The sequence below is a fragment of the Oncorhynchus clarkii genome, chromosome 17 (assembly GCF_045791955.1).
Source record: "Oncorhynchus clarkii lewisi isolate Uvic-CL-2024 chromosome 17, UVic_Ocla_1.0, whole genome shotgun sequence".
Classification (NCBI taxonomy): Eukaryota; Metazoa; Chordata; class Actinopteri; order Salmoniformes; family Salmonidae; genus Oncorhynchus; species Oncorhynchus clarkii.
The window spans coordinates 4,538,987-4,563,514 of record NC_092163.1 but is presented as its reverse complement, the minus strand read 5'-3'; the positions used below and the strand labels follow the sequence as shown (position 1 = coordinate 4,563,514).

Sequence of the window (24,528 nt, the reverse complement as noted above, 5' to 3'; positions counted from 1 at the left end):
CCTCGTGTCGCGAAACTCCTGATCAATTCCTGAGTCTTCCCAGAGTGTTTTGGTGCTTTTGATCGATTCATTTGTGGATTTTCAGTTTGTTTTTTTCCTCCAACCATCACCGTCTGAGTTCTGAGGAGGAGGCCGATGTGTGTGTGTGTCTGTGCATGTGATACTAGGGACTGAAGGAAAGCTCCGTCTCTCTCCCAGGAGAGTGTCTCCTCGTTCCAGGATCTGTCCATCTTCCTGGAATCCCATCTCCTCGTTCCAGGATCTGTCCATCTTTCTGGAATCCATCTCCTCTCTTCCTCGTCTCTCCTGGTGGAGCTGTGGGGGCAGCGGTTCCCGTGGAGATTCCCGCCGTTCCCTCCAGTCAGCAGGACGAAGCGCTGATCTTCTCTGAGACCTCCAGGTCTGACTTGGCCACCAGGAAACGCAGACGTCCTCCGCCTAGACGAATCAGATCCACAGCACTGGAGAAGGGGGAGGAGCGGAGGAAAGAGAGACAGGAAAGGTGGAAGGAGAGAGGTAGAGTTGTATTACATAGTGATCACCACAGATTCAATATTAACGATAGACAGGAGAGAGGTAGTCTGCTCCTATCAGGCTGGTCCCGTTAACCGCTAGTATCCTCACCTCTGGTAGTCCTCTCCTATCAGGCTGGTACCCCTAGTATCTAGTATCCTCACCTCTAGTAGTCTGCTCCTATCAGGCTGGTCCCGTTAACCGCTAGTATCTTCACCTATGGGAGTCTGCTCCTATCAGGCTGGTCCCGTTAACCGCTAGTATCCTCACCTCTGGTAGTCTGCTCCTATCAGGCTGGTCCCGTTAACCGCTAGTATCCTCACCTCTGGTAGTCTGCTCCTATCAGGCTGGTCCCCCTAGTATCCTCACCTCTGGTAGTCTGCTCCTATCAGGCTGGTCACTACCTCTGGTAGTCTGCTCCTATCAGGCTGGTCCCGTTAACCGCTAGTATCCTCACCTCTGGTAGTCTGCTCCTATCAGGCTGGTCCCCCTAGTATCCTCACCTCTGGTAGTCTGCTCCTATCAGGCTGGTTCCCCTAGTATCCTCACCTCTGGTAGTCTGCTCCTATCAGGCTGGTCCCCCTAGTATCCTCACCTCTGGTAGTCTGCTCCTATCAGGCTGGTCCCCCTAGTATCCTCACCTCTGGTAGTCTGCTCCCATCAGGCTCGTCCCTCTAGTATCCTCACCTCTGGTAGTCTGCTCCTATCAGGCTGGTCCCGTTAACCGCTAGTATCCTCACCTCTGGTAGTCTGCTCCTATCAGGCTGGTCCCGTTAACCGCTAGTATCCTCACCTCTGGTAGTCTGCTCCTATCAGGCTGGTCCCGTTAACCGCTAGTATCCGGTCTCCAATCCTCAGCCTCCCGTCAGACTCCGCCGGACCGTCTGGTATCAGAGTTCTGATATAGATCCCTGGAGCATTCAGAGGCGTGTGCTGGAGGAGGAGAGAAGTTTAGCCGTTTAAATGTTACCACCAGCTATGTTCAGCCAAACACTATCGCCGGGTGTACATTTGGTCTTTGAATAAGTGTGTTTGTGTGTGTGTGTGTGTAAATGAGTGTATAAGGCCGGGATTCAATGGGATGGTGGATTTAGACATACGCAGCATTTAAAGGTAATTCCCCACTGTGTCAACATACGCAGCATTTACTTTGAATATGGTCTGATTTAACTCCGAACATTACCTTTAAAAAGTGCGTGGCAGACTTTTACATTTGATTTAACCTTCATTTACAGAGTGAGATCAGATTGAATCCTGGCCTCAATGTATATACACCTCCGTTGTGAGTGATCTCTAATATTAAGACATGTTGTGAGTGATCTCTAATGTTAAGACATGTTGTGAGTGGCTCTAATGTTAAGACATGTTGTGAGTGATCTCTAATGTTAAGAAATGTTGTGAGTGGTCTCTAATGTTAAGACATGTTGTGAGTGATCTCTAATGTTAAGACATGTTGTGAGTGATCTCTAATGTTAAGACATGTTGTGAGTGGCTCTAATGTTAAAACACGTTGTGAGTGATCTCTAATGTTAAGACACGTTGTGAGTGATCTCTAATGTTAAGACATGATGTGAGTGGCTCTAATGTTAAGAAACGTTGTGAGTGGTCTCTAATGTTAAGACATGTTGTGAGTGGCTCTAATGTTAAGACATGTTGTGAGTGATCTCTAATGTTAAGAAACGTTGTGAGTGGTCTCTAATGTTAAGACATGTTGTGAGTGATCTCTAATGTTAAGAAACGTTGTGAGTGGTCTCTAATGTTAAGACATGTTGTGAGTGATCTCTAATGTTAAGAAACGTTGTGAGTGGTCTCTAATGTTAAGAAACGTTGTGAGTGATCTCTAATGTTAAGAAACGTTGTGAGTGGTCTCTAATGTTAAGACATGTTGTGAGTGATCTCTAATGTTAAGAAACGTTGTGAGTGATCTCTAATGTTAAGAAACGTTGTGAGTGGTCTCTAATGTTAAGACATGTTGTGAGTGATCTCTAATGTTAAGAAACGTTGTGAGTGATCTCTAATGTTAAGAAACGTTGTGAGTGGTCTCTAATGTTAATAAACGTTGTGAGTGGTCTCTAATGTTAAGAAAAGTTGTGAGTGGTCTCTAATATTAAGAAATGTTGTGATTGATCTCTAATGTTAAGAAATGTTGTGAGTGATCTCTAATGTTAAGACATGTTGTGAGTGATCTCCAATGTTAAGAAATGTTGTGAGTGATCTCTAATGTTAAGAAACGTTGTGAGTGATCTCTAATGTTAAGAAACGTTGTGAGTGATCTCTAATGTTAAGAAACGTTGTGAGTGGTCTCTAATGTTAAGAAACGTTGTGAGTGATCTCTAATGTTAAGACACGTTGTGAGTGATCTCTAATGTTAAGAAACGTTGTGAGTGATCTCTAATGTTAAGAAACGTTGTGAGTGGTCTCTAATGTTAAGAAACGTTGTGAGTGATCTCTAATGTTAAGAAACGTTGTGAGTGATCTCTAATGTTAAGAAATGTTGTGAGTGATTTCTAATGTTAAGAAACGTTGTGAGTGATCTCTAATGTTAAGACATGTTGTGAGTGATTTCTAATGTTAAGAAACGTTGTGAGTGATCTCTAATGTTAAGACATGTTGTGAGTGATTTATAATGTTAAGAAACGTTGTGAGTGATCTCTAATGTTAAGAAACGTTGTGAGTGATCTCAAATGTTAAGAAACGTTGTGAGTGGTCTCTAATGTTAAGAAACGTTGTGAGTGGTCTCTAATGTTAAGAAACGTTGTGAGTGATCTCTAATGTTAAGAAACGTTGTGAGTGATCTCTAATGTTAAGAAACGTTGTGAGTGGTCTCTAATGTTAAGCAATGTGGTGAGTGATCTCTAATGTTAAGAAATGTTGTGAGTGATCTCTAATGTTAAGACATGTTGTGAGTGATCTCTAATGTTAAGAAATGTTGTGAGTGATCTCTAATGTTAAGACACGCTGTGAGTGATCTCTAATGTTAAGAAACGTTGTGAGTGGTCTATAATGTTAAGAAATGTTGTGAGTCGTCTCTAATGTTAAGAAACGTTTTGAGTGATCTCTAATGTTAAGAAACGTTGTGAGTGGTCTCTAATGTTAAGAAATGTTGTGAGTGATCTCTAATGTTAAGACATGTTGTGAGTGATCTCTAATGTTAAGAAATGTTGTGAGTGATCTCTAATGTTAAGACACGCTGTGAGTGATCTCTAATGTTAAGAAACGTTGTGAGTGGTCTATAATGTTAAGAAATGTTGTGAGTCGTCTCTAATGTTAAGAAACGTTTTGAGTGATCTCTAATGTTAAGAAACGTTGTGAGTGGTCTCTAATGTTAAGAAATGTTGTGAGTGATTTCTAATGTTAAGAAACGTTGTGAGTGATCTCTAATGTTAAGACATGTTGTGAGTGATTTCTAATGTTAAGACATGTTGTGAGTGATTTCTAATGTTAAGACATGTTGTGAGTGATCTCTAATGTTAAGAAACGTTGTGAGTGGTTTCTAATGTTAAGAAATGTTGTGAGTGATTTCTAATGTTAAGAAACGTTGTGAGTGATCTCTAATGTTAAGACATGTTGTGAGTGATTTCTAATGTTAAGAAACGTTGTGAGTGATCTCTAATGTTAAGACATGTTGTGAGTGATTTCTAATGTTAAGAAACGTTGTGAGTGATCTCTAATGTTAAGAAACGTTGTGAGTGGTCTCTAATGTTAAGAAATGTTGTGAGTGATTTCTAATGTTAAGAAACGTTGTGAGTGATCTCTAATGTTAAGACATGTTGTGAGTGATTTCTAATGTTAAAAAACGTTGTGAGTGATCTCTAATGTTATTGCCTGGTACTTCCTGTATATAGCCATGTTATTACCTGGTACTCCCTGTATATAGCCATGTTATTGCCTAGTATCTGTATATAGCCATGTTATTACCTGGTACTTCCTGTATATAGCAGTTATTACCTGGTACTTCCTGTATATAGCCATGTTATTACCTGGTACTTCCTGTATATAGCCATGTTATTACCTCCCTGTATATAGCCATGTTATTACCTGGTACTCCCTGTATATAGCCATGTTATTACCTGGTACTTCCTGTATATAGCCATGTTATTACCTGGTACTTCCTGTATATAGCCATGTTATTACCTGGTACTTCCTGTATATAGCCATGTTATTACCTGGTACTTCCTGTATATAGCCATGTTATTACCTGGTACTTCCTGTATATAACAGTTATTGTTGTTCGTTATTCACTGTGTATCTATTCCTTGTTTACATGTGTTAGTCTACACCTGTTGTTTATAAAGCATGTGTTAGCCTACACCTGTTGTTTATAAAGCCTGTGTTAGTCTACACCTGTTGTTTACATGTGTTAGTCTACACCTGTTGTTTACATGTGTTAGTCTACATCTGTTGTTTATAAAGCATGTGTTAGTCTACACCTGTTGTTTACATGTGTTAGTCTACACCTGTTGTTTACATGTGTTAGTCTACACCTGTTGTTTACATGTGTTAGTCTACACCTGTTGTTTACAAAGCATGTGTTAGTCTACACCTGTTGTTTACATGTGTTAGTCTACACCTGTTGTTTACATGTGTTAGTCTACACCTGTTGTTTATAAAGCATGTGTTAGTCTACACCTGTTGTTTACATGTGTTAGTCTACACCTGTTGTTTATAAAGCATGTGTTAGCCTACACCTGTTGTTTATAAAGCCTGTGTTAGTCTACACCTGTTGTTTACATGTGTTAGTCTACACCTGTTGTTTACATGTGTTAGTCTACACCTGTTGTTTACATGTGTTAGTCTACACCTGTTGTTTACATGTGTTAGTCTACACCTGTTGTTTACATGTGTTAGTCTACACCTGTTGTTTACATGTGTTAGTCTACACCTGTTGTTTATAAAGCATGTGTTAGTCTACACCTGTTGTTTACATGTGTTAGTCTACACCTGTTGTTTACATGTGTTAGTCTACACCTGTTGTTTATAAAGCATGTGTTAGTCTACACCTGTTGTTTACATGTGTTAGTCTACACCTGTTGTTTATAAAGCATGTGTTAGTCTACACCTGTTGTTTACATGTGTTAGTCTACACCTGTTGTTTATAAAGCATGTGTTAGTCTACACCTGTTGTTTACATGTGTTAGTCTACACCTGTTGTTTATAAAGCCTGTGTTAGTTTACACCTGTTGTTTACATGTGTTAGTCTACACCTGTTGTTTACATGTGTTAGTGTACACCTGTTGTTTACATGTGTTAGTCTACACCTGTTGTTTATAAAGCATGTGTTAGCCTACACCTGTTGTTTATAAAGCCTGTGTTAGTCTACACCTGTTGTTTACATGTGTTAGTCTACACCTGTTGTTTACATGTGTTAGTCTACACCTGTTGTTTATAAAGCATGTGTTAGTCTACACCTGTTGTTTACATGTGTTAGTCTACACCTGTTGTTTACATGTGTTAGTCTACACCTGTTGTTTACATGTGTTAGTCTACACCTGTTGTTTACAAAGCATGTGTTAGTCTACACCTGTTGTTTACATGTGTTAGTCTACACCTGTTGTTTACATGTGTTAGTCTACACCTGTTGTTTATAAAGCATGTGTTAGTCTACACCTGTTGTTTACATGTGTTAGTCTACACCTGTTGTTTATAAAGCATGTGTTAGCCTACACCTGTTGTTTATAAAGCCTGTGTTAGTCTACACCTGTTGTTTACATGTGTTAGTCTACACCTGTTGTTTACATGTGTTAGTCTACACCTGTTGTTTACATGTGTTAGTCTACACCTGTTGTTTACATGTGTTAGTCTACACCTGTTGTTTACATGTGTTAGTCTACACCTGTTGTTTACATGTGTTAGTCTACACCTGTTGTTTATAAAGCATGTGTTAGTCTACACCTGTTGTTTACATGTGTTAGTCTACACCTGTTGTTTACATGTGTTAGTCTACACCTGTTGTTTATAAAGCATGTGTTAGTCTACACCTGTTGTTTACATGTGTTAGTCTACACCTGTTGTTTATAAAGCCTGTGTTAGTTTACACCTGTTGTTTACATGTGTTAGTCTACACCTGTTGTTTACATGTGTTAGTGTACACCTGTTGTTTACATGTGTTAGTCTACACCTGTTGTTTACATGTGTTAGTCTACACCTGTTGTTTACAAAGCATGTGTTAGTCTACACCTGTTGTTTACATGTGTTAGTCTACACCTGTTGTTTACATGTGTTAGTCTACACCTGTTGTTTATAAAGCATGTGTTAGTCTACACCTGTTGTTTACATGTGTTAGTCTACACCTGTTGTTTACATGTGTTAGTCTACACCTGTTGTTTATAAAGCATGTGTTAGTCTACACCTGTTGTTTACATGTGTTAGTCTACACCTGTTGTTTACATGTGTTAGTCTACACCTGTTGTTTACATGTGTTAGTCTACACCTGTTGTTTACAAAGCATGTGTTAGTCTACACCTGTTGTTTATAAAGCATGTGTTAGTCTACACCTGTTGTTTACATGTGTTAGTCTACACCTGTTGTTTATAAAGCATGTGTTAGCCTACACCTGTTGTTTATAAAGCCTGTGTTAGTCTACACCTGTTGTTTACATGTGTTAGTCTACACCTGTTGTTTACATGTGTTAGTCTACACCTGTTGTTTACATGTGTTAGTCTACACCTGTTGTTTACATGTGTTAGTCTACACCTGTTGTTTACATGTGTTAGTCTACACCTGTTGTTTACATGTGTTAGTCTACACCTGTTGTTTATAAAGCATGTGTTAGTCTACACCTGTTGTTTACATGTGTTAGTCTACACCTGTTGTTTACATGTGTTAGTCTACACCTGTTGTTTACATGTGTTAGTCTACACCTGTTGTTTATAAAGCATGTGTTAGTCTACACCTGTTGTTTACATGTGTTAGTCTACACCTGTTGTTTACATGTGTTAGTCTACACCTGTTGTTTATAAAGCATGTGTTAGTCTACACCTGTTGTTTACATGTGTTAGTCTACACCTGTTGTTTATAAAGCATGTGTTAGTCTACACCTGTTGTTTACATGTGTTAGTCTACACCTGTTGTTTATAAAGCCTGTGTTAGTTTACACCTGTTGTTTACATGTGTTAGTCTACACCTGTTGTTTACATGTGTTAGTGTACACCTGTTGTTTACATGTGTTAGTCTACAGCTGTTGTTTACATGTGTTAGTCTACACCTGTTGTTTACAAAGCATGTGTTAGTCTACACCTGTTGTTTACATGTGTTAGTCTACACCTGTTGTTTACATGTGTTAGTCTACACCTGTTGTTTATAAAGCATGTGTTAGTCTACACCTGTTGTTTACATGTTAGTCTACACCTGTTGTTTACATGTGTTAGTCTACACCTGTTGTTTACATGTGTTAGTCTACACCTGTTGTTTACAAAGCATGTGTTAGTCTACACCTGTTGTTTACATGTGTTAGTCTACACCTGTTGTTTACATGTGTTAGTCTACACCTGTTGTTTATAAAGCATGTGTTAGTCTACACCTGTTGTTTACATGTGTTAGTCTACACCTGTTGTTTATAAAGCATGTGTTAGCCTACACCTGTTGTTTATAAAGCCTGTGTTAGTCTACACCTGTTGTTTACATTAGTTAGTCTACACCTGTTGTTTACATGTGTTAGTCTACACCTGTTGTTTACATGTGTTAGTCTACACCTGTTGTTTACATGTGTTAGTCTACACCTGTTGTTTACATGTGTTAGTCTACACCTGTTGTTTACATGTGTTAGTCTACACCTGTTGTTTACATGTGTTAGTCTACACCTGTTGTTTACATGTGTTAGTCTACACCTGTTGTTTATAAAGCATGTGTTAGTCTACACCTGTTGTTTACATGTGTTAGTCTACACCTGTTGTTTACATGTGTTAGTCTACACCTGTTGTTTATAAAGCATGTGTTAGTCTACACCTGTTGTTTACATGTGTTAGTCTACACCTGTTGTTTACATGTGTTAGTCTACACCTGTTGTTTATAAAGCATGTGTTAGTCTACACCTGTTGTTTACATGTGTTAGTCTACACCTGTTGTTTATAAAGCATGTGTTAGTCTACACCTGTTGTTTACATGTGTTAGTCTACACCTGTTGTTTATAAAGCCTGTGTTAGTTTACACCTGTTGTTTACATGTGTTAGTCTACACCTGTTGTTTACATGTGTTAGTGTACACCTGTTGTTTACATGTGTTAGTCTACACCTGTTGTTTACATGTGTTAGTCTACACCTGTTGTTTACAAAGCATGTGTTAGTCTACACCTGTTGTTTACATGTGTTAGTCTACACCTGTTGTTTACATGTGTTAGTCTACACCTGTTGTTTATAAAGCATGTGTTAGTCTACACCTGTTGTTTACATGTGTTAGTCTACACCTGTTGTTTACATGTGTTAGTCTACACCTGTTGTTTATAAAGCATGTGTTAGTCTACACCTGTTGTTTACATGTGTTAGTCTACACCTGTTGTTTATAAAGCATGTGTTAGTCTACACCTGTTGTTTACATGTGTTAGTCTACACCTGTTGTTTATAAAGCCTGTGTTAGTCTACACCTGTTGTTTACATGTGTTAGTCTACACCTGTTGTTTATAAAGCATGTGTTAGTCTACACCTGTTGTTTACATGTGTTAGTCTACACCTGTTGTTTACATGTGTTAGTCTACACCTGTTGTTTACAAAGTCTGTGTTAGTCTACACCTGTTGTTTATAAAGCATGTGTTAGTCTACACCTGTTGTTTACATGTGTTAGTCTACACCTGTTGTTTACATGTGTTAGTCTACACCTGTTGTTTACAAAGCATGTGTTAGTCTACACCTGTTGTTTATAAAGCATGTGTTAGTCTACACCTGTTGTTTACATGTGTTAGTCTACACCTGTTGTTTATAAAGCATGTGTTAGCCTACACCTGTTGTTTATAAAGCCTGTGTTAGTCTACACCTGTTGTTTACATGTGTTAGTCTACACCTGTTGTTTACATGTGTTAGTCTACACCTGTTGTTTACATGTGTTAGTCTACACCTGTTGTTTACATGTGTTAGTCTACACCTGTTGTTTACATGTGTTAGTCTACACCTGTTGTTTATAAAGCATGTGTTAGTCTACACCTGTTGTTTACATGTGTTAGTCTACACCTGTTGTTTACATGTGTTAGTCTACACCTGTTGTTTACATGTGTTAGTCTACACCTGTTGTTTATAAAGCATGTGTTAGTCTACACCTGTTGTTTACATGTGTTAGTCTACACCTGTTGTTTATAAAGCATGTGTTAGTCTACACCTGTTGTTTACATGTGTTAGTCTACACCTGTTGTTTACATGTGTTAGTCTACACCTGTTGTTTATAAAGCATGTGTTAGTCTACACCTGTTGTTTACATGTGTTAGTCTACACCTGTTGTTTATAAAGCATGTGTTAGTCTACACCTGTTGTTTACATGTGTTAGTCTACACCTGTTGTTTATAAAGCCTGTGTTAGTTTACACCTGTTGTTTACATGTGTTAGTCTACACCTGTTGTTTACATGTGTTAGTGTACACCTGTTGTTTACATGTGTTAGTCTACACCTGTTGTTTACATGTGTTAGTCTACACCTGTTGTTTACAAAGCATGTGTTAGTCTACACCTGTTGTTTACATGTGTTAGTCTACACCTGTTGTTTACATGTGTTAGTCTACACCTGTTGTTTATAAAGCATGTGTTAGTCTACACCTGTTGTTTACATGTTAGTCTACACCTGTTGTTTACATGTGTTAGTCTACACCTGTTGTTTACATGTGTTAGTCTACACCTGTTGTTTACAAAGCATGTGTTAGTCTACACCTGTTGTTTACATGTGTTAGTCTACACCTGTTGTTTACATGTGTTAGTCTACACCTGTTGTTTATAAAGCATGTGTTAGTCTACACCTGTTGTTTACATGTGTTAGTCTACACCTGTTGTTTATAAAGCATGTGTTAGCCTACACCTGTTGTTTATCAAGCCTGTGTTAGTCTACACCTGTTGTTTACATTAGTTAGTCTACACCTGTTGTTTACATGTGTTAGTCTACACCTGTTGTTTACATGTGTTAGTCTACACCTGTTGTTTACATGTGTTAGTCTACACCTGTTGTTTACAAAGCATGTGTTAGTCTACACCTGTTGTTTACATGTGTTAGTCTACACCTGTTGTTTACATGTGTTAGTCTACACCTGTTGTTTATAAAGCATGTGTTAGTCTACACCTGTTGTTTACATGTGTTAGTCTACACCTGTTGTTTATAAAGCATGTGTTAGCCTACACCTGTTGTTTATAAAGCCTGTGTTAGTCTACACCTGTTGTTTACATTAGTTAGTCTACACCTGTTGTTTACATGTGTTAGTCTACACCTGTTGTTTACATGTGTTAGTCTACACCTGTTGTTTACATGTGTTAGTCTACACCTGTTGTTTACATGTGTTAGTCTACACCTGTTGTTTACATGTGTTAGTCTACACCTGTTGTTTACATGTGTTAGTCTACACCTGTTGTTTACATGTGTTAGTCTACACCTGTTGTTTATAAAGCATGTGTTAGTCTACACCTGTTGTTTACATGTGTTAGTCTACACCTGTTGTTTACATGTGTTAGTCTACACCTGTTGTTTATAAAGCATGTGTTAGTCTACACCTGTTGTTTACATGTGTTAGTCTACACCTGTTGTTTACATGTGTTAGTCTACACCTGTTGTTTATAAAGCATGTGTTAGTCTACACCTGTTGTTTACATGTGTTAGTCTACACCTGTTGTTTATAAAGCATGTGTTAGTCTACACCTGTTGTTTACATGTGTTAGTCTACACCTGTTGTTTATAAAGCCTGTGTTAGTTTACACCTGTTGTTCACATGTGTTAGTCTACACCTGTTGTTTACATGTGTTAGTCTACACCTGTTGTTTACATGTGTTAGTCTACACCTGTTGTTTACAAAGCATGTGTTAGTCTACACCTGTTGTTTACATGTGTTAGTCTACACCTGTTGTTTATAAAGCATGTGTTAGTCTACACCTGTTGTTTACATGTGTTAGTCTACACCTGTTGTTTACATGTGTTAGTCTACACCTGTTGTTTATAAAGCATGTGTTAGTCTACACCTGTTGTTTACATGTGTTAGTCTACACCTGTTGTTTATAAAGCATGTGTTAGTCTACACCTGTTGTTTACATGTGTTAGTCTACACCTGTTGTTTATAAAGCCTGTGTTAGTCTACACCTGTTGTTTACATGTGTTAGTCTACACCTGTTGTTTATAAAGCATGTGTTAGTCTACACCTGTTGTTTACATGTGTTAGTCTACACCTGTTGTTTACATGTGTTAGTCTACACCTGTTGTTTACAAAGTCTGTGTTAGTCTACACCTGTTGTTTATAAAGCATGTGTTAGTCTACACCTGTTGTTTACATGTGTTAGTCTACACCTGTTGTTTACATGTGTTAGTCTACACCTGTTGTTTACAAAGCATGTGTTAGTCTACACCTGTTGTTTATAAAGCATGTGTTAGTCTACACCTGTTGTTTACATGTGTTAGTCTACACCTGTTGTTTATAAAGCATGTGTTAGCCTACACCTGTTGTTTATAAAGCCTGTGTTAGTCTACACCTGTTGTTTACATGTGTTAGTCTACACCTGTTGTTTACATGTGTTAGTCTACACCTGTTGTTTACATGTGTTAGTCTACACCTGTTGTTTACATGTGTTAGTCTACACCTGTTGTTTACATGTGTTAGTCTACACCTGTTGTTTACATGTGTTAGTCTACACCTGTTGTTTATAAAGCATGTGTTAGTCTACACCTGTTGTTTACATGTGTTAGTCTACACCTGTTGTTTACATGTGTTAGTCTACACCTGTTGTTTATAAAGCATGTGTTAGTCTACACCTGTTGTTTACATGTGTTAGTCTACACCTGTTGTTTATAAAGCATGTGTTAGTCTACACCTGTTGTTTACATGTGTTAGTCTACACCTGTTGTTTATAAAGCATGTGTTAGTCTACACCTGTTGTTTACATGTGTTAGTCTACACCTGTTGTTTATAAAGCCTGTGTTAGTTTACACCTGTTGTTTACATGTGTTAGTCTACACCTGTTGTTTACATGTGTTAGTGTACACCTGTTGTTTACATGTGTTAGTCTACACCTGTTGTTTACATGTGTTAGTCTACACCTGTTGTTTACAAAGCATGTGTTAGTCTACACCTGTTGTTTACATGTGTTAGTCTACACCTGTTGTTTACATGTGTTAGTCTACACCTGTTGTTTATAAAGCATGTGTTAGTCTACACCTGTTGTTTACATGTGTTAGTCTACACCTGTTGTTTACATGTGTTAGTCTACACCTGTTGTTTATAAAGCATGTGTTAGTCTACACCTGTTGTTTACATGTGTTAGTCTACACCTGTTGTTTACATGTGTTAGTCTACACCTGTTGTTTACATGTGTTAGTCTACACCTGTTGTTTACAAAGCATGTGTTAGTCTACACCTGTTGTTTATAAAGCATGTGTTAGTCTACACCTGTTGTTTACATGTGTTAGTCTACACCTGTTGTTTATAAAGCATGTGTTAGCCTACACCTGTTGTTTATAAAGCCTGTGTTAGTCTACACCTGTTGTTTACATGTGTTAGTCTACACCTGTTGTTTACATGTGTTAGTCTACACCTGTTGTTTACATGTGTTAGTCTACACCTGTTGTTTACATGTGTTAGTCTACACCTGTTGTTTACATGTGTTAGTCTACACCTGTTGTTTACATGTGTTAGTCTACACCTGTTGTTTATAAAGCATGTGTTAGTCTACACCTGTTGTTTACATGTGTTAGTCTACACCTGTTGTTTACATGTGTTAGTCTACACCTGTTGTTTACATGTGTTAGTCTACACCTGTTGTTTATAAAGCATGTGTTAGTCTACACCTGTTGTTTACATGTGTTAGTCTACACCTGTTGTTTACATGTGTTAGTCTACACCTGTTGTTTATAAAGCATGTGTTAGTCTACACCTGTTGTTTACATGTGTTAGTCTACACCTGTTGTTTATAAAGCATGTGTTAGTCTACACCTGTTGTTTACATGTGTTAGTCTACACCTGTTGTTTATAAAGCCTGTGTTAGTTTACACCTGTTGTTTACATGTGTTAGTCTACACCTGTTGTTTACATGTGTTAGTGTACACCTGTTGTTTACATGTGTTAGTCTACAGCTGTTGTTTACATGTGTTAGTCTACACCTGTTGTTTACAAAGCATGTGTTAGTCTACACCTGTTGTTTACATGTGTTAGTCTACACCTGTTGTTTACATGTGTTAGTCTACACCTGTTGTTTATAAAGCATGTGTTAGTCTACACCTGTTGTTTACATGTTAGTCTACACCTGTTGTTTACATGTGTTAGTCTACACCTGTTGTTTACATGTGTTAGTCTACACCTGTTGTTTACAAAGCATGTGTTAGTCTACACCTGTTGTTTACATGTGTTAGTCTACACCTGTTGTTTACATGTGTTAGTCTACACCTGTTGTTTATAAAGCATGTGTTAGTCTACACCTGTTGTTTACATGTGTTAGTCTACACCTGTTGTTTATAAAGCATGTGTTAGCCTACACCTGTTGTTTATAAAGCCTGTGTTAGTCTACACCTGTTGTTTACATTAGTTAGTCTACACCTGTTGTTTACATGTGTTAGTCTACACCTGTTGTTTACATGTGTTAGTCTACACCTGTTGTTTACATGTGTTAGTCTACACCTGTTGTTTACATGTGTTAGTCTACACCTGTTGTTTACATGTGTTAGTCTACACCTGTTGTTTACATGTGTTAGTCTACACCTGTTGTTTACATGTGTTAGTCTACACCTGTTGTTTATAAAGCATGTGTTAGTCTACACCTGTTGTTTACATGTGTTAGTCTACACCTGTTGTTTACATGTGTTAGTCTACACCTGTTGTTTATAAAGCATGTGTTAGTCTACACCTGTTGTTTACATGTGTTAGTCTACACCTGTTGTTTACATGTGTTAGTCTACACCTGTTGTTTATAAAGCATGTGTTAGTCTACACCTGTTGTTTACATGTGTTAGTCTACACCTGTTGTTTATAAAGCATGTGTTAGTCTACACCTGTTGTTTACATGTGTTAGTCTACACCTGTTGTTTATAAAGCCTGTGTTAGTTTACACCTGTTGTTTACATGTGTTAGTCTACACCTGTTGTTTACATGTGTTAGTGTACACCTGTTGTTTACATGTGTTAGTCTACACCTGTTGTTTACATGTGTTAGTCTACACCTGTTGTTTACAAAGCATGTGTTAGTCTACACCTGTTGTTTACATGTGTTAGTCTACACCTGTTGTTTACATGTGTTAGTCTACACCTGTTGTTTATAAAGCATGTGTTAGTCTACACCTGTTGTTTACATGTGTTAGTCTACACCTGTTGTTTACATGTGTTAGTCTACACCTGTTGTTTATAAAGCATGTGTTAGTCTACACCTGTTGTTTACATGTGTTAGTCTACACCTGTTGTTTATAAAGCATGTGTTAGTCTACACCTGTTGTTTACATGTGTTAGTCTACACCTGTTGTTTATAAAGCCTGTGTTAGTCTACACCTGTTGTTTACATGTGTTAGTCTACACCTGTTGTTTATAAAGCATGTGTTAGTCTACACCTGTTGTTTACATGTGTTAGTCTACACCTGTTGTTTACATGTGTTAGTCTACACCTGTTGTTTACAAAGTCTGTGTTAGTCTACACCTGTTGTTTATAAAGCATGTGTTAGTCTACACCTGTTGTTTACATGTGTTAGTCTACACCTGTTGTTTACATGTGTTAGTCTACACCTGTTGTTTACAAAGCATGTGTTAGTCTACACCTGTTGTTTATAAAGCATGTGTTAGTCTACACCTGTTGTTTACATGTGTTAGTCTACACCTGTTGTTTATAAAGCATGTGTTAGCCTACACCTGTTGTTTATAAAGCCTGTGTTAGTCTACACCTGTTGTTTACATGTGTTAGTCTACACCTGTTGTTTACATGTGTTAGTCTACACCTGTTGTTTACATGTGTTAGTCTACACCTGTTGTTTACATGTGTTAGTCTACACCTGTTGTTTACATGTGTTAGTCTACACCTGTTGTTTATAAAGCATGTGTTAGTCTACACCTGTTGTTTACATGTGTTAGTCTACACCTGTTGTTTACATGTGTTAGTCTACACCTGTTGTTTACATGTGTTAGTCTACACCTGTTGTTTATAAAGCATGTGTTAGTCTACACCTGTTGTTTACATGTGTTAGTCTACACCTGTTGTTTATAAAGCATGTGTTAGTCTACACCTGTTGTTTACATGTGTTAGTCTACACCTGTTGTTTACATGTGTTAGTCTACACCTGTTGTTTATAAAGCATGTGTTAGTCTACACCTGTTGTTTACATGTGTTAGTCTACACCTGTTGTTTATAAAGCATGTGTTAGTCTACACCTGTTGTTTACATGTGTTAGTCTACACCTGTTGTTTATAAAGCCTGTGTTAGTTTACACCTGTTGTTTACATGTGTTAGTCTACACCTGTTGTTTACATGTGTTAGTGTACACCTGTTGTTTACATGTGTTAGTCTACACCTGTTGTTTACATGTGTTAGTCTACACCTGTTGTTTACAAAGCATGTGTTAGTCTACACCTGTTGTTTACATGTGTTAGTCTACACCTGTTGTTTACATGTGTTAGTCTACACCTGTTGTTTATAAAGCATGTGTTAGTCTACACCTGTTGTTTACATGTTAGTCTACACCTGTTGTTTACATGTGTTAGTCTACACCTGTTGTTTACATGTGTTAGTCTACACCTGTTGTTTACAAAGCATGTGTTAGTCTACACCTGTTGTTTACATGTGTTAGTCTACACCTGTTGTTTACATGTGTTAGTCTACACCTGTTGTTTATAAAGCATGTGTTAGTCTACACCTGTTGTTTACATGTGTTAGTCTACACCTGTTGTTTATAAAGCATGTGTTAGCCTACACCTGTTGTTTATCAAGCCTGTGTTAGTCTACACCTGTTGTTTACATTAGTTAGTCTACACCTGTTGTTTACATGTGTTAGTCTACACCTGTTGTTTACATGTGTTAGTCTACACCTGTTGTTTACATGTGTTAGTCTACACCTGTTGTTTACAAAGCATGTGTTAGTCTACACCTGTTGTTTACATGTGTTAGTCTACACCTGTTGTTTACATGTGTTAGTCTACACCTGTTGTTTATAAAGCATGTGTTAGTCTACACCTGTTGTTTACATGTGTTAGTCTACACCTGTTGTTTATAAAGCATGTGTTAGCCTACACCTGTTGTTTATAAAGCCTGTGTTAGTCTACACCTGTTGTTTACATTAGTTAGTCTACACCTGTTGTTTACATGTGTTAGTCTACACCTGTTGTTTACATGTGTTAGTCTACACCTGTTGTTTACATGTGTTAGTCTACACCTGTTGTTTACATGTGTTAGTCTACACCTGTTGTTTACATGTGTTAGTCTACACCTGTTGTTTACATGTGTTAGTCTACACCTGTTGTTTACATGTGTTAGTCTACACCTGTTGTTTATAAAGCATGTGTTAGTCTACACCTGTTGTTTACATGTGTTAGTCTACACCTGTTGTTTACATGTGTTAGTCTACACCTGTTGTTTATAAAGCATGTGTTAGTCTACACCTGTTGTTTACATGTGTTAGTCTACACCTGTTGTTTACATGTGTTAGTCTACACCTGTTGTTTATAAAGCATGTGTTAGTCTACACCTGTTGTTTACATGTGTTAGTCTACACCTGTTGTTTATAAAGCATGTGTTAGTCTACACCTGTTGTTTACATGTGTTAGTCTACACCTGTTGTTTATAAAGCCTGTGTTAGTTTACACCTGTTGTTCACATGTGTTAGTCTACACCTGTTGTTTACATGTGTTAGTCTACACCTGTTGTTTACATGTGTTAGTCTACACCTGTTGTTTACAAAGCATGTGTTAGTCTACACCTGTTGTTTACATGTGTTAGTCTACACCTGTTGTTTACATGTGTTAGTCTACACCTGTTGTTTATAAAGCATGTGTTAGTCTACACCTGTTGTTTACATGTGTTAGTCTACACCTGTTGTTTACATGTGTTAGTCTACACCTGTTGTTTATAAAGCATGTGTTAGTCTACACCTGTTGTTTACATGTGTTAGTCTACACCTGTTGTTTACATGTGTTAGTCTACACCTGTTGTTTACATGTGTTAGTCTACACCTGTTGTTTATAAAGCATGTGTTAGTCTACACCTGTTGTTTACATGTGTTAGTCTACACCTGTTGTTTACATGTGTTAGTCTACACCTGTTGTTTATAAAGCATGTGTTAGTCTACACCTGTTGTTTACATGTGTTAGTCTACACCTGTTGTTTATAAAGCATGTGTTAGTCTACACCTGTTGTTTACATGTGTTAGTCTACACCTGTTGTTTATAAAGCCTGTGTTAGTCTACACCTGTTGTTTACATGTGTTAGTGTACACCTGTTGTTTACATGTGTTAGTCTACAGCTGTTGTTTACATGTGTTAGTCTACACCTGTTGTTTACAAAGCATGTGTTAGTCTACACCTGTTGTTTACATGTGTTAGTCTACACCTGTTGTTTACATGTGTTAGTCTACACCTGTTGTTTATAAAGCATGTGTTAGTCTACACCTGTTGTTTACATGTTAGTCTACACCTGTTGTTTACATGTGTTAGTCTACACCTGTTGTTTACATGTGTTAGTCTACACCTGTTGTTTACAAAGCATGTGTTAGTCTACACCTGTTGTTTACATGTGTTAGTCTACACCTGTTGTTTACATGTGTTAGTCTACACCTGTTGTTTATAAAGCATGTGTTAGTCTACACCTGTTGTTTACATGTGTTAGTCTACACCTGTTGTTTATAAAGCATGTGTTAGCCTACACCTGTTGTTTATAAAGCCTGTGTTAGTCTACACCTGTTGTTTACATTAGTTAGTCTACACCTGTTGTTTACATGTGTTAGTCTACACCTGTTGTTTACATGTGTTAGTCTACACCTGTTGTTTACATGTGTTAGTCTACACCTGTTGTTTACATGTGTTAGTCTACACCTGTTGTTTACATGTGTTAGTCTACACCTGTTGTTTACATGTGTTAGTCTACACCTGTTGTTTACATGTGTTAGTCTACACCTGTTGTTTATAAAGCATGTGTTAGTCTACACCTGTTGTTTACATGTGTTAGTCTACACCTGTTGTTTACATGTGTTAGTCTACACCTGTTGTTTATAAAGCATGTGTTAGTCTACACCTGTTGTTTACATGTGTTAGTCTACACCTGTTGTTTACATGTGTTAGTCTACACCTGTTGTTTATAAAGCATGTGTTAGTCTACACCTGTTGTTTACATGTGTTAGTCTACACCTGTTGTTTATAAAGCATGTGTTAGTCTACACCTGTTGTTTACATGTGTTAGTCTACACCTGTTGTTTATAAAGCCTGTGTTAGTTTACACCTGTTGTTTACATGTGTTAGTCTACACCTGTTGTTTACATGTGTTAGTGTACACCTGTTGTTTACATGTGTTAGTCTACACCTGTTGTTTACATGTGTTAGTCTACACCTGTTGTTTACAAAGCATGTGTTAGTCTACACCTGTTGTTTACATGTGTTAGTCTACACCTGTTGTTTACATGTGTTAGTCTACACCTGTTGTTTATAAAGCATGTGTTAGTCTACACCTGTTGTTTACATGTGTTAGTCTACACCTGTTGTTTACATGTGTTAGTCTACACCTGTTGTTTATAAAGCATGTGTTAGTCTACACCTGTTGTTTACATGTGTTAGTCTACACCTGTTGTTTATAAAGCATGTGTTAGTCTACACCTGTTGTTTACATGTGTTAGTCTACACCTGTTGTTTATAAAGCCTGTGTTAGTCTACACCTGTTGTTTACATGTGTTAGTCTACACCTGTTGTTTATAAAGCATGTGTTAGTCTACACCTGTTGTTTACATGTGTTAGTCTACACCTGTTGTTTACATGTGTTAGTCTACACCTGTTGTTTACAAAGTCTGTGTTAGTCTACACCTGTTGTTTATAAAGCATGTGTTAGTCTACACCTGTTGTTTACATGTGTTAGTCTACACCTGTTGTTTACATGTGTTAGTCTACACCTGTTGTTTACAAAGCATGTGTTAGTCTACACCTGTTGTTTATAAAGCATGTGTTAGTCTACACCTGTTGTTTACATGTGTTAGTCTACACCTGTTGTTTATAAAGCATGTGTTAGCCTACACCTGTTGTTTATAAAGCCTGTGTTAGTCTACACCTGTTGTTTACATGTGTTAGTCTACACCTGTTGTTTACATGTGTTAGTCTACACCTGTTGTTTACATGTGTTAGTCTACACCTGTTGTTTACATGTGTTAGTCTACACCTGTTGTTTACATGTGTTAGTCTACACCTGTTGTTTATAAAGCATGTGTTAGTCTACACCTGTTGTTTACATGTGTTAGTCTACACCTGTTGTTTACATGTGTTAGTCTACACCTGTTGTTTACATGTGTTAGTCTACACCTGTTGTTTATAAAGCATGTGTTAGTCTACACCTGTTGTTTACATGTGTTAGTCTACACCTGTTGTTTATAAAGCATGTGTTAGTCTACACCTGTTGTTTACATGTGTTAGTCTACACCTGTTGTTTACATGTGTTAGTCTACACCTGTTGTTTATAAAGCATGTGTTAGTCTACACCTGTTGTTTACATGTGTTAGTCTACACCTGTTGTTTATAAAGCATGTGTTAGTCTACACCTGTTGTTTACATGTGTTAGTCTACACCTGTTGTTTATAAAGCCTGTGTTAGTTTACACCTGTTGTTTACATGTGTTAGTCTACACCTGTTGTTTACATGTGTTAGTGTACACCTGTTGTTTACATGTGTTAGTCTACACCTGTTGTTTACATGTGTTAGTCTACACCTGTTGTTTACAAAGCATGTGTTAGTCTACACCTGTTGTTTACATGTGTTAGTCTACACCTGTTGTTTACATGTGTTAGTCTACACCTGTTGTTTATAAAGCATGTGTTAGTCTACACCTGTTGTTTACATGTTAGTCTACACCTGTTGTTTACATGTGTTAGTCTACACCTGTTGTTTACATGTGTTAGTCTACACCTGTTGTTTACAAAGCATGTGTTAGTCTACACCTGTTGTTTACATGTGTTAGTCTACACCTGTTGTTTACATGTGTTAGTCTACACCTGTTGTTTATAAAGCATGTGTTAGTCTACACCTGTTGTTTACATGTGTTAGTCTACACCTGTTGTTTATAAAGCATGTGTTAGCCTACACCTGTTGTTTATCAAGCCTGTGTTAGTCTACACCTGTTGTTTACATTAGTTAGTCTACACCTGTTGTTTACATGTGTTAGTCTACACCTGTTGTTTACATGTGTTAGTCTACACCTGTTGTTTACAAAGCATGTGTTAGTCTACACCTGTTGTTTACATGTGTTAGTCTACACCTGTTGTTTACATGTGTTAGTCTACACCTGTTGTTTATAAAGCATGTGTTAGTCTACACCTGTTGTTTACATGTGTTAGTCTACACCTGTTGTTTATAAAGCATGTGTTAGCCTACACCTGTTGTTTATAAAGCCTGTGTTAGTCTACACCTGTTGTTTACATTAGTTAGTCTACACCTGTTGTTTACATGTGTTAGTCTACACCTGTTGTTTACATGTGTTAGTCTACACCTGTTGTTTACATGTGTTAGTCTACACCTGTTGTTTACATGTGTTAGTCTACACCTGTTGTTTACATGTGTTAGTCTACACCTGTTGTTTACATGTGTTAGTCTACACCTGTTGTTTACATGTGTTAGTCTACACCTGTTGTTTATAAAGCATGTGTTAGTCTACACCTGTTGTTTACATGTGTTAGTCTACACCTGTTGTTTACATGTGTTAGTCTACACCTGTTGTTTATAAAGCATGTGTTAGTCTACACCTGTTGTTTACATGTGTTAGTCTACACCTGTTGTTTACATGTGTTAGTCTACACCTGTTGTTTATAAAGCATGTGTTAGTCTACACCTGTTGTTTACATGTGTTAGTCTACACCTGTTGTTTATAAAGCATGTGTTAGTCTACACCTGTTGTTTACATGTGTTAGTCTACACCTGTTGTTTATAAAGCCTGTGTTAGTTTACACCTGTTGTTCACATGTGTTAGTCTACACCTGTTGTTTACATGTGTTAGTCTACACCTGTTGTTTACATGTGTTAGTCTACACCTGTTGTTTACAAAGCATGTGTTAGTCTACACCTGTTGTTTACATGTGTTAGTCTACACCTGTTGTTTACATGTGTTAGTCTACACCTGTTGTTTATAAAGCATGTGTTAGTCTACACCTGTTGTTTACATGTGTTAGTCTACACCTGTTGTTTACATGTGTTAGTCTACACCTGTTGTTTATAAAGCATGTGTTAGTCTACACCTGTTGTTTACATGTGTTAGTCTACACCTGTTGTTTATAAAGCATGTGTTAGTCTACACCTGTTGTTTACATGTGTTAGTCTACACCTGTTGTTTATAAAGCCTGTGTTAGTCTACACCTGTTGTTTACATGTGTTAGTCTACACCTGTTGTTTATAAAGCATGTGTTAGTCTACACCTGTTGTTTACATGTGTTAGTCTACACCTGTTGTTTACATGTGTTAGTCTACACCTGTTGTTTACAAAGTCTGTGTTAGTCTACACCTGTTGTTTATAAAGCATGTGTTAGTCTACACCTGTTGTTTACATGTGTTAGTCTACACCTGTTGTTTACATGTGTTAGTCTACACCTGTTGTTTACAAAGCATGTGTTAGTCTACACCTGTTGTTTATAAAGCATGTGTTAGTCTACACCTGTTGTTTACATGTGTTAGTCTACACCTGTTGTTTATAAAGCATGTGTTAGCCTACACCTGTTGTTTATAAAGCCTGTGTTAGTCTACACCTGTTGTTTACATGTGTTAGTCTACACCTGTTGTTTACATGTGTTAGTCTACACCTGTTGTTTACATGTGTTAGTCTACATCTGTTGTTTATAAATCCTGTGTTAGTCTACACCTGTTGTTTACATGTGTTAGTCTACACCTGTTGTTTACATGTGTTAGTCTACACCTGTTGTTTACATGTGTTAGTCTACACCTGTTGTTTACATGTGTTAGTCTACACCTGTTGTTTACATGTGTTAGTTTACACCTGTTGTTTACATGTGTTAGTCTACACCTGTTGTTTACATGTGTTAGTCTACACCTGTTGTTAATAAAGCCTGTGTTAGTCTACACCTGTTGTTTACATGTGTTAGTCTACACCTGTTGTTTACATGTGTTAGTCTACACCTGTTGTTTACATGTGTTAGTCTACACCTGTTGTTTACATGTGTTAGTCTACACCTGTTGTTTACATGTGTTAGTCTACACCTGTTGTTTACATGTGTTAGTCTACACCTGTTGTTTACATGTGTTAGTCTACACCTGTTGTTTACATGTGTTAGTCTACACCTGTTGTTTAAATGTGTTAGTCTACACCTGTTGTTTACATGTGTTAGTCTACACCTGTTGTTTACATGTGTTAGTCTACACCTGTTGTTTACAAAGCATGTGTTAGTCTACACCTGTTGTTTATAAAGCCTGTGTTAGTCTACACCTGTTGTTTACATGTGTTAGTCTACACCTGTTGTTTACATGTGTTAGTCTACACCTGTTGTTTACATGTGTTAGTCTACACCTGTTGTTTATAAAGCCTGTGTTAGTCTACACCTGTTTATAAAGCATGTGTTAGTCTACACCTGTTGTTTACATGTGTTAGTCTACACCTGTTGTTTACATGTGTTAGTTTACACCTGTTGTTTACATGTGTTAGTCTACACCTGTTGTTTACATGTGTTAGTCTACACCTGTTGTTTACATGTGGAAAAATCCCATTTGAGTTGCTTTTACTCACCAGTCCGTCTATGAGTCCCATGCCCAGTCCGTAGGGTCCCTTGTTCAGCTCCACTACAAACACCAGACAACACTCATCATCAGGTAGCAGGGCCTCGGGAGGCACGGGGAAGGGGAACTCACATAAACTACCTGTAGAGAGGACACACACTACAGCTAGACACACACACACTACAGCTAGACCCACACTACAGCTATATACACACACACTAGAGCTAGACACACACACACTACAGCTATATACACACACTACAGCTATATACACACACACTAGAGCTAGACATACACACTACAGCTATCCACACATAACACAGAACAACTGACAGACAGCTACAAGGCAGTCCCACACACACAGAACAACTAACACACACAGTGAACGACTAAACAACAGACAGCTCAGACTACGGGGCGGCAGGTAGCCTGGCGGTTAAGAGCGTTGGCCCGGTAACCGAAAGGTCGCTGGTTCTAAATCCCTGAACCGACCAGGTGCAAAATCTTGAGCAAGGCACTTAACCCTGATTGCTCCTGTAAAATTCCTCTGGATTAGTGTCTGCTAAATTACAACACTGTGAAAAAGACATGCAGTACTGAACACTGGTCACCAGGGGGAGACATGCAGTACTGAACACTGGTCACCAGGGGGAGACATGCAGTACTGAACACTGGTCACCAGAGGGAGACATGCAGTACTGAACACTGGTCACCAGGGGGAGACATGTAGTACTGAACACTGGTCACCATGTAGTACTGAACACTGGTCACCAGGGGGAGACATGCAGTACTGAACACTGGTCACCAGGGGGAGACATGCAGTACTGAACACTGGTCACCAGAGGGAGACATGCAGAGTTTATCAGGGAACAACAGCAGTACTGAACACTGGTCACCAGGGGGAGACATGCAGTACAGAACACTGGTCACCAGAGGGAGACATGCAGAGTTTATCAGGGAACAACAGCAGTACTGAACACTG

At 37.9% G+C, this 24,528-nt stretch overlaps 1 protein-coding gene across 1 annotated transcript in view; it reads right to left on the bottom strand.

Moving 5' to 3' along the window:
- Positions 1 to 215: 215 nt before the first annotated feature.
- LOC139370050 (ras-associating and dilute domain-containing protein-like) overlaps positions 216 to 24,528 on the bottom strand; it is a 79,894-nt gene continuing 55,581 nt past the window's right edge. Inside the window, exons 19-21 of the mRNA XM_071109358.1 lie at positions 23,557 to 23,705; positions 1,307 to 1,446; positions 216 to 461 (exon numbers count right to left, since the gene is read on the bottom strand). Of these exons, the coding sequence (XP_070965459.1) occupies positions 362 to 461; positions 1,307 to 1,446; positions 23,557 to 23,705 (389 nt within the window). The 3' untranslated portion in view covers positions 216 to 361. The remainder of the gene's footprint in view (positions 462 to 1,306; positions 1,447 to 23,556; positions 23,706 to 24,528) is intronic.